Raw genomic sequence first — 11,546 nt, 5'->3', positions numbered from 1 at the left:
GAGTTATATAAATAAGTGCTTTTTAATTAGAAACACAGAAATGTGAAGATATGGATGACATTTTCATAACAATATGAAATTACAAAAAATATCTACAGTGAACCACAATACAAAAGTAGGTAAGACTGTACTTTATTTAGATCTTGTGTTGCTGGAGTGTTTTTCTTCGGGAGAGAAGCTAGTATTTCTATGAAGAACTCTCTCACATCTGATAATTAAATTTCCTTATTTCTTCTAGTGCTGGGTATCACATCCCGCCTGAAAGGAGCTACTGAAGGCAAAGAACTGGTTCTGCGTGGTCTGAAACTGAAGGATGAAGACCCAATACCAGCTCTGTTTCCTGTCAGGTGGGAGGGCGTGTTGCTTGAGGGCATGGTAAAAGCTCTGTTTTGTCTCGTGTGGGAGGATGCATCCATGGATGGCCCAATATTGGATCTGGTTGGAATCAGGTTGATGGCTGGTTCCATTGATGACCCAAAACCTGTTCGACGTGGCATCGCACTGGAGGGGATGTTGGTGTCAGATGCACTGTAGGGTCTGGCTGGTAGCACAAAGGGGGGTACGTTGGTTCCAGACACAGTGTGGACTCTGTGTCTAGGCACTCTCCGCTGTGCTAGAGTAAACAAAAGGATAAAAAACAAATCGAGAGAGAATTAACGTTTGCTCTTAAATGCTCCTTACAAGGGCATGTATGTGAAGTACTTCTAGATGTTTGCTCCTTAAATGCTTCTTTGAAACACATGGCACCTGATTATTATATATAAATATTTAATAGACAAAGGACATTAGCACAAGTATCCTAGCCCGTAAATAGTTGCTATAGCACTTTAAATGAAGTGCTACAAGTATTCACATAAAGACATCTTTTATTTCTCATCATATTAACTCCAAAGCTGTGTTTTTTATTCAAGGAAACAAACTTATTCTGAATGTTAATGTTTTATAACAGAAAGAAAGGAAAAAGCCTTTGGCTCTTAAAAAGAAAGAAAGAACAAAAGAAAGAATGAAAGAAAGAATGTAATTAAACTAAGTTAGAAAAGAAAACATTCAAAAATAAGACTTACCAGCAGGAGTAGAAGTAGCAGGTGTACGGGGTGCTCTGGGTCCAAAGCTCACCTGAAATATATCTGTTCAGAGATAATACATTTACTTCAGAGAAGGTAAATTTTTAAAAGCAATGAAAAGCACAGAACTGAAATGGTTGTGTTTGCAAGAGAATATGATTAAAAAACGCTAATGGTATGTAACATAATGAAAGGAAGAAGCATATGGCAAAAAAAAAAAAAAAAGTAAGAAAAAAATTCAAAACATCAAAAAGCCACCCACACACTACTGCTACTCTGGAAAACCAAAAAAATCATAAAAAGCAACCAACCAAAAAAGAACCCCAAACCAAAAATAGCCAAGCTATTGGGCACCAATGGAGAGAATCATGGCAGTAATTTTAATCCCTGTGTTAGCTTTCACCACCCCTTTCTCTTCTGATAAATGTCTCAGAATATTTCTGTTAGCAATAGTTTTAATGCTCCATTATGTTTACAATTAAGGATTGTTGTATTTGACTGCAGAAGCTGTGCAGCATAAAGGCAGATGCTGGCTAGGAACTGACATCCCAGTGACTACAATTATTTGACAAGCAGACTTACCATCATGAGCTTGTGCTAGTGCAGGAGGTGTACGAGCAGCTTGGGCTGAAACCGGAAACTGAAAAGAGGCTGTTCAGAGAAAATAAAATGACTTCAGAGGAGGTACATTTTTAAACGCAAAGAAATGCACAGATTTGAAATGGCTATAGTTGCAATAAATTACTATTTCAAAATATCTGCGATAGTGTTATTGCTCCATTATGTTTACAATCAAGTATTGTTGTATTTGTCTTCAGAAGTTGTGCAGCATGAAGGAAGATGCTGGCAAGGAACCTACATCCAAATGACTATAATTTCTTGACAAGCAGACTTACCATTAGGATCAGGAGTACGAGGTGAAATGGTTCCTTGGGGTACGAAGACAAGCTGAAATGATTCTGTGTAGAGAAAGTAAATGTACTTCAGAGAAGGTGAATTTTAAAACTATGGAAATATATGAAACTGAAATGGTTATATTTGCAAGGGAAGGCTATTACAATGATTTATCACATAAAGAAAAGAAATGCCTTCAGTAAAAAAAAAAAGTTGAAGGCGGAGATAATTTTAAAACAAAAAAATTAGAGCCCCAACACCAAACCACCCAGCGGAACCACTCCCCAAAACCAAAGAACCCAACCAACCAAATCCAAACTGAAAACAAAAATTTTTCATGCAGTCAAGAACCAAAAGAAAAATTACACAAGTAATATTAATCCCTGTGTTAGGTTTCACCATCCTCATTCTCTCTTTAAAAAATCTCACATTTCTGTTAGCACTTGTTTTATTGCTCCTTATGTTTAAAATAAAGTATTGTTGTATTTACGTACAAGATCTGTTCAGCATGAAGGGAGATGCTGCCTAGAAACCCGCATCCAAGAGACTATAATTTCTTGAAAAGCAGACTTACCATCAGGAGAAGTAGGAGTAGCAGGTGTACTGGCTGCGTGGGATGAAATTGAAGGCTGAAAATTACCTGTTGAAAAAAAGTAAGTTTTAACAAACAAGTAAACACTAAGACCTGAAATGCTTATGGTTGAAAGGAAAAGTTATTATAAAAATGTTAATGGTTTAAAACAGAAAGAAAGGAGAAGGGACTTAGTTTAAGAAATGTAATTAAAAGAAATACTAAAAAAATAAATCAAAACTAAAACACCACCCAACCACAAGGACCACTTTGAAAAACCAAAAAGAATCCAACCAACCAAGCAGCTAAACCCAGACTAAAAAAACAAATATCTAGGCAAATACAGGACACATAGGGAAAAAAAATCCTCCAGTATTAATTTTAATCCCTGTGTTAGCCTACATCTTAAAAAGTATTATAACATTTCTGTTTGCACGAGGTTTAAAGCTCCATTGTGTTTATAATTAAGTGTTGCGGGATAGGCCTACAGAAGCTGTGCAGCAGGAAGGGAGATGGCAGCTAGGAACCCACATCCCAGTGACTACAATTGCTTGAAAAAGTGACTTAAAAGAAGGAGCAGGATGACCAGGAGGTGTACGAGCTGCTAGGGCTGAAACACGAGGCTGAATATTATCTCCTGAGGAAAAATGGGATTTAAAAACCAAGGAAATGCACTGATTGCAAATGGTTATGATTGAAAAAAAAAGCCTATTACAGGATATGAATGGTTTGTAATAGAAATAAATGAAAACCAATTTTGCTATTAAAAAAAGGAAAAAGCAAGCAAGCATGCAATTAAAAGAAGTAATAAAAGGAAAAAAATCAAAATGCACACACCCACCCAATCACCTCAATCTCTCCCCATGGATGTGGGCTCTCAACCCATATCCAAATCACTATAACGTTTTCACAAGCACACTTATAATCAATAGCAGGAGTAGGAACACGAGGTGTACTGGCTCCTTGGGGAGGCCCGATGGAGTCTGTTCAGAGAAAGTGAATTTGCTTCAGAGATGGTAAATTTTAAAAAGAAAGGAGATGTATGGAATGGAAATGCTTGTAGTTGGAAGGAAAGGCAATGTTGGTTCCAGAGACAGTACAGTTTCTGTAGGATGACACACCTCCAAATATGTTGCTTCCAGATGCAGTATAGTATCTGCTGGGTGATTCACCTTCAGACGCAGCATAGTATCTGCTGGGTGATGTACTGAAGGCTGAGCCGCTTCCAGACACAGTATAGGTTCTGCCGAGTGTCAGACTACGGAGGCCTGAGTCGGTTCCAGATAGACTATAGGATCTGCTGGGTGACGAAGTGAAGACAGAGTCGCTTCCAGACACAGTATAGGTTCCATCGGGGGTCATACTACTGTAGTTTGAATCGGTTTCAGACAGACTGTAGGTATTGAATCTTGGACGTCCCCAGAATGCTGGAATAAAAAAAAATGAATAGAAGCAAATCAGGAGAGAATCTATATTTGCTGTTAAATAGCTCTGACAAGAGTAAGTGTTTGAAGTACTTACAACTGCTTGCTCCTTATCTTAATTGCTTATTTGAAAGACATGGCATATAAATATTCTATATTAGTCCTTAATAGACAAAGGACATTAGCACAAGTATCTTGCCCTAGGAATTATTGTAATCACATGTTGTTTGAAGTTCTACATATTCTCACAGACATATTTTTCCCCACGTCCTTATAAATTCTAGGGTGTGGTTTTTAATCAAGGAAACCAACTTCTTCTATAGTTGGATAAAAATTTAAATCCCTGTGTTAGTTACACCACTTCTTTCTTGTGTGAAGAATGTCTCAGAACATTTCTCTTTGCACTAGGTGAATTGCTCCATTATCGTTATACTATATATCGTATACTAAAGAAGCGTGAAGGGAGATGCTGGCTAGGAAGCCACTTCCCAGTGACTACAGTGACTGCTCTCTTGAAGAAGAGACTTACCAGCAGGACCAGGACCAGGAGCCGGAGCAGGAGCAGGAGCAGGAGCTGGAGCAGGAGCAGGAACAGGAGCTGCTAGACATGAAAAGCGAAGCTAAATATTATTTCTTGAGTAAAAGTAAGATTTAAAAATCACAGCGATGCACATTGGAAATGGTTATGGTTGAAAAGAAAGGCTATTTAAAAATATAAATATTTTACAATAGAAAAATAGGAAAAACAACTCTGTTATTTAAAAAAAAAAATCTTTAAAAGAAGCAATGAAAGAAAAAAATTAAAAATCAAACATCCACCCACCCACTTCAACAGGTCCCGAAAACTAAAGGGTCCAACCAACCAAGCACCCAAACCCAATGTAAAACCAAAACAAACCCATAAGTATAAAGAGACCAACGGAAAAACCTTTCCAATAATAATTTTAAACCCTGTGTTAGCTTCCACCATCCTATTTAACTTCTCTAAAGAGATCATAAGATTTCTGTGCACTAGGTGTAATGGTCCATTTTGTTTCCAATGAAGTGTTGCTGTATTTGCATACAGGAGCTGTGCAACATGAAGAGAGATGTTGGCTAGGAACCCACACCCTAGTGACTGCAAATTGCTTGAAAAAGAGACTTACCAGCAGGAGCAGGAGCCGGACCAGGACCAGGACCAGGGCCAGGAGGACCAGGAGGTGTACGAGCCGCTTGGGGTGAAACATGAGACTGAATATTATCTCTTGAGGAAAAATAGGATTTACAAGCCAAGGAAATACACCCATTGGAAATGGTTATGGTTGAGAAGAAAGGCTGTTACATAATATGAATGGTTTGTAATAGAAATAAAGGAAAACTACATTTGCAATTAAAAAAAAAGGAAAAAGCATGCAAGCATGCAATTAAAAGAAGTAATAAAAGGAAAAAAATCAAAATGCAAACACCCACCGCAAACAGTCCCCTAGGATGTGGGCTCTCAACCCACATCCAAATCACTATAATGTTTTCACAAGCACACTTACCACCAACAGCAGGAATAGGAGCACAAGGTGTACTGGCTCCTTGGGGAGGCCCGATGGAGTCTGTTCAGAGAAAGTGAATTTGCTTCAGAGATGGTAAATTTTAAAAAGAAAGGAGATGTGTGGAACGGAAATGCTTGTAGTTGGAAGGAAAGGCAATGTTGGTTCCAGAGACATTACAGATTCTGTAGGATGACACACCTCCAGACATGTTGCTTCCAGATGCAGTATAGTATCTGCTGGGTGACGTACTGAAGAATGAGTTGCCTTCAGACGCAGTATAGTATCTGCTGGGTGATTCGCCTTCAGATGCAGTATAGTATCTGCTGGGCGAGTCGCCTTCAGATGCAGTATAGTATCTGCTGGGTGACGTACTGAAGGCTGAGCCGCTTCCAGACACAGTATAGGTTCTGCCGAGTGTCAGACTATGGAGGCCTGAGTCGGTTCCAGATAGACTATAGGATCTGCTGGGTGATGAAGTGAAGACTGAGTCGCTTCCAGACAGAGTGTAGGTTCTGTCGGGTGTCATACTACTGTAACCTGAGTCGGTTTCAGACAGACTGTAGGTTCTGAATCTTGGACGTCCCCAGAATGCTGGAATAAAAAAAATGAACATAAACATATCAGGAGAGAATCTACATTCGCTGTAAAATAGGCCTGACAAGAGTGCGTATTGTAAGTTCTTACTACTGTTTGCTGCTTGTCTTAATTGCTTATATGAAATGCATGGCATATAAATATTCTATATTAATCCTTAATAGGCAAACGGCAAGTATCTTGCCCTAGGAAGTATTGTAATCAGACGTTGTTTTGAAGTTTTACATATTCTCACAGACATATTTTTCCCCTCATCCTTATAAATTCTAGGGTGTGTTTTTTAATCAAGGAAAGCAACTTCTTCTACAGCCTGACAAAAACTTTAATCCCTGTGTTAGTTACACCACTTCTTTCTTGTGTGAAGAATGTCTCAGAACATTTCTCTTTGCACTAGGTGAATTGCTCCATTATCGTTATACTGAAGTGTTGCTGTATTTGCCTACAGAAGCTGTGCAGCGTGCAGGGAGATGCTGGCTAGGAAACCACATCCCAGTGACTACAGTGACTGCTCTCTTGAAGAAGAGACTTACCAGCAGGACCAGGACCCGGACCCGGACCCGGACCAGGAGCAGGAGCAGCAACGAGAGCAGGAGCAGGAGCAGGAGCAAGAGCAGGAGCAGGAGCAGGAGCTTGAGGTCTAGGCATTGCTAGGTGTTAAACATGAGGTGAAATTTATTTCTTGAGTAAAAGTAACTTTTAAAACCAAGGCAATTAACAGATTGGAAATGGTTATGATTGAAAGGAAAGGCTATTATAAAATAAGAATCGTTTATAAAAGAAAAATAGGAAAAAACAATTCTGTAAAAAAAAAAAGTTTTTAAAAGAAGCAATTAAATAAGAAAATAAAATATCAAACACCCACACACCCACCTCAGCCACTCCCCAAAACCAAAAAAACTCCAAGCAACCAAACATCCAAACCCTTATAAAACCAAAAGAAACACACAAGGACAAAGACACCAATGGAAAAAGTTTCCATTAATAATTTTAAACCCTGTGTTAGCTTCCACCATTGCCTTTCTCTTCTCTAGAAAGTATCATAAGATTTCTGTTTGCACTAGGTGTAATGCTCCATTACGTTTACAATGAAGTGTTGCTGTATTTGCCTACAGAAGCCGTACAGCATGAAGAGAGATCCTGGCGAGGAATCCACATGCCAATGACTACAATTGCTTGAAAAAGAGACTTACCAGCAGGAGCAGGAGCCGGACCAGGCCCAGGACCAGGACCAGGACCAGGACCAGGAGCAGGAGGACCAGGAGGTGTACGAGCTGCTTGGGGTGAAACACGAGGCTGAATATTATCTCTTGAGGGAAAATGGGATTTAGAAACCAAGGAAATGCACCAATTGGAAATGGTTATGGTTGAAATAAAAAGCGTATTAGAGAATATGAATGGTTTGTAATAGAAATAAATGAAAACCAATTTTACAAATAAAAAAAAGGAGAAAGCAAAAAAGCATGCAATCAAAAGACGTAATAAAAGGAAAAAGATCGAAATGCAAACACCCACACACCCTCCTCAATCCCTCCCCATGGATGTGATCTCTCAACCCATATCCAAATGGCTCTAATATTTTCAGAAGCAGACTTATAATCAACAGCAGGAATAGGAGCACAAGGTGTACTGGCTCCTTGGGGATGCCCTAAGGAGTTGAGTCAGAGATAGTAAATTTACTTCTGAGATGGTACATTTTAAAAAGAAAGGAGATGCATAGAATTGAAATGGTTATAGTTAGAAGGAAAGGCATTGTTGGTTGCAGAGGTAGTACAGGTTCTGTAGGATGACACACCTGCAAATATGTTGCTTCCAGACGCAGTATAGTATCTGCTGGGTGATTCGCCTTCAGATGCAGTATAGTATCTGCTGGGTGAGTCGCCTTCAGATGCAGTATAGTATCTGCTGGGCGAGTCGCCTTCAGATGCAGTATAGTATCTGCTGGGTGATGTACTGAAGGCTGAGCCGCTTCCAGACACAGTATAGGTTCTGCCGAGTGTCAGACTACGGAGGCCTGAGTCGGTTCCAGATAGACTATAGGATCTGCTGGGTGACGAAGTGAAGACAGAGTCGCTTCCAGACACAGTATAGGTTCCGTCGGGGGTCATACTACTGTAGTTTGAATCGGTTTCAGACAGACTGTAGGTATTGAATCTTGGACGTCCCCAGAATGCTGGAATAAAAAAATAGAAACAAATCACGAGAGAATCTACATTTGCTGTTAAATAGGTCTCTGTACGTATTTGAAGTACTTACAACTGTTTGCTCCATGTCTTAATTGCTTATTTGAAAGACATTTCATATAAATATTCTATATTAGTCCTTAATAGACAAAGGAGATTGTCACAACTGTCGTGCCCTAGGAATTATTGTAATCAGACGTTGTTTGAAGTTTTAGATATTCTCACAGACATATTTTTCCCCTGGTCCTTATAAATTCTAAAGTGTGTTTTTTAATCAAGGAAACCAGAAACTTCTACAGTCTTGACAAAAATTTTTATCCCTGTGTTATTTACACCACTTCTTTCTTGTGTGAAGAATGTCTCAGAACATTTCTCTTTGCACTAGGTGAATTGCTCCATTGTCGTTATACTAAACTGTTGCTGTATTTGCCTACAGAAGCTGCGCAGCATGAAGGGAGATGCTGGCTTGGAACCCACATCCCAATGACTACAATTGCTTGAAGAAGAGACTTACCAGCAGGACGAGGACCAGGCCCAGGACCAGGACCACGGGCAGGAACGCGAGCAGGAAGTGGAGGAGCAGCAGCAGGAGCAGGAGCAGGAGCAGGAGCAGGAGGAGCAGAAGGTCTATGAGCTGCTAGGGGTGAAGCGCGAGGCTGTATACTATCTCTTGATTAAAAGTAATATTTAAAAACTAAGGCAATGCACAGATTGGAAATGGTTATGGTTTAAAGGAAAGGCTATTAATAAATAAGAATGATTTCTAAGAGAAATAAAGAAAAAACAATTTGAAATGAAATTTGAAAATGACATACAATTTGAAACAATTTGGAAAAAAAAATTGAAACAATTAGAAAAATAAAACTTTCCAATAATAACTTTAAACTGTCTGTTAGACATTGCCATCCCCTTACACTTCTCTAAAAAGTATAAAAACATTTCTGTTTGCCATATTTGTAATGCTTCAATACGTTTCCAGCGAAGCGTTTCTGTATTGGTATACAGAAGCTGTGCAGCATGAAGAGAGATGTTGGCTAGGAGCCCACATCCCAGTGAGTACAATTGCTGGAAAAAGAGACTTACCAGCAGGAGCAGGAGCAGGAGCAGGAGCAGCACCAGGATGACCAGGAGGTGTACGAGCTGCTTGAGGGGAAAACATGAGGCTGAATATTATCTCTTGAGGAAAAATAGGATTTATAAACCATGGAAAGGCACCCACTGGAAATGGTTAAGTTTAAAAAGAACGGCTATTACAGAATATGAATGGTATGTCATAGAAATATAGGAAAAACAACTTTGCAATTTAAAAAGGAAAAAAAAAAAAGAAAGCAAGCAAGCATGCAATTAAAAGAGGTAGTAAAAGGAAAAAAATCAAAATGCATACACCCACCCACCCACCGCAAACAGTCCACTTGGATGTGGGATCTCAACCCACATCCAAATCACTATAACATTTTCACAAGCACACTTACCACCAAAAGCAGGAATAGGAGCACGAGGTGTACTGGCTCCTTGGGGAGGCCCTATGGAGTCTGTTCAGAGAAAGTGAATTTGCTTCAGTGATGGTAAATTTTAAAAAGAAAGGAGATGTGTGGAACGGAAATGCTTGTAGTTGGAAGGAAAGGCAATGTTGGTTCCAGAGACAGTACAGGTTCTGTAGGATGACACACCTCCAGACATGTTGCTTCCAGATGCAGTATAGTATCTGCTGGGTGACGTACTGAAGAATGAGTTGCCTTCAGACGCAGTATAGTATCTGCTGGGTGATTCGCCTTCAGATGCAGTATAGTATCTGCTGGGCAAGTCGCCTTCAGATGCAGTATAGTATCTGCTGGGTGACGTACTGAAGGCTGAGCCGCTTCCAGACACAGTATAGGTTCTGCCGAGTGTCAGACTATGGAGGCCTGAGTCGGTTCCAGATAGACTATAGGATCTGCTGGGTGACGAAGTGAAGACTGAGTCGCTTCCAGACAGAGTGTAGGTTCTGTCGGGTGTCATACTACTGTAACCTGAGTCGGTTTCAGACAGACTGTAGGTTCTGAATCTTGGACGTCCCCAGAATGCTAGAATAAAAAAAAATGAACATAAACATATCAGGAGAGAATCTACATTTGTTGTAAAATAGCTTTGACACGACTATGTATTTGAAGTATTTACAACTGTCTGCCTCTTAATTGCTTATTTGAAAGACATGGCATATAAATATTCTTTATTATCCTTAATAGGCAAACGACATTAGCACAAGTATCTTGCCCTACAAAGTATTGTAATTAGACATTGTTTGAAGTTTTACATATTTTCACACACATATTTTTCCCCTGGTCCTTATAAATCCTAAAGTGTGTTTTTTAATCAAGGAAAGCAACTTCTCCAACAGTCTGACAAAAACTTCAATCCCTGTGTTAGTTACACCACTTCTTTCTTGTGTGAAGAATGTCTCAGAACATTTCTCTTTGCACTAGGTGAATTGCTCCATTATTGTTATACTAAAGTGTTGCTGTATTTGCCTACAGAAGCTGTGCAGCGTGCAGGGAGATGCTGGCTAGGAAACCACATCCCAGTGACTACAGTGACTGCTCTCTTGAAGAAGAGACTTACCAGCAGGACCCGGACCAGGACCCGGACCAGGACCAGGAGCAGGAGCAGCAACGAGAGCAGGAGCAGGAGCAGGACCAGGAGCAGCTGGAGGTCTATGAGCTGTTAGGGTGAAACACAAGGCTTAATATTATCTCTTCTATAAAAGATTTAAGGACCAAGGCAATGAACATATTGGAAATGGTTATGATTGAAATGAACAATGATTAAATATATGAATGGTTTGTAACAGAAAAATAGAAAAACAAATCTATTATTAAAAAAAAGAGTATTAAAATAAGCATTTAAATAAGAAAATAAAAAATCAAACACCCACACACCCACCTCAACCACTCCCCAAAACCAAAAGAATCCAAGCAACCAAGCATCCAAACCCAAAGAAAAACCAAAGCAAACCCACAAGGACATAGAGACGAATGGAAAATATTTCCAATAATAATTTTAAACCCTATGTTTGCTTCCACCTACAGCTTTCCCTTCTCTATAAAGTATCATGACATTTCTGTTTGCACTAGTTGTAATGCTCCATTATGTTTACAATGAAGTGTTGCTGTATTTGCCTACAGAAGCTGCACAGCGTGAAGGGAGATGCAGGCAGTTGTAGTGACATCCCAGTCACTACAACTGCCTGAAAAGAAAACTTACCAGCAGGAGCTGGAGAAGGAGCAGGACCAGGACCAGGAGCAGGCCCAGGGCCAGGA

General features: G+C 39.7%; 1 protein-coding gene across 1 annotated transcript in view; it reads right to left on the bottom strand.

The window, feature by feature from the left end:
- Positions 1-215: 215 nt before the first annotated feature.
- The window catches only part of LOC128942929 (coiled-coil domain-containing protein 171-like), a 50,504-nt gene continuing 39,173 nt past the window's right edge, over positions 216-11,546 (bottom strand). Inside the window, exons 19-22 of the mRNA XM_054285652.1 lie at positions 2,533-2,598; positions 1,961-2,023; positions 1,065-1,127; positions 216-613 (exon numbers count right to left, since the gene is read on the bottom strand). Of these exons, the coding sequence (XP_054141627.1) occupies positions 216-613; positions 1,065-1,127; positions 1,961-2,023; positions 2,533-2,598 (590 nt within the window). The remainder of the gene's footprint in view (positions 614-1,064; positions 1,128-1,960; positions 2,024-2,532; positions 2,599-11,546) is intronic.

This window comes from Melozone crissalis, unplaced genomic scaffold (genome assembly GCF_028551555.1).
Source record: "Melozone crissalis strain CALT ecotype California unplaced genomic scaffold, PUWL_Pcris_2 ptg000005l_1, whole genome shotgun sequence".
Taxonomy (NCBI): Eukaryota; Metazoa; Chordata; class Aves; order Passeriformes; family Passerellidae; genus Melozone; species Melozone crissalis.
This window is presented reverse-complemented; position numbering and strand designations above follow the sequence as displayed.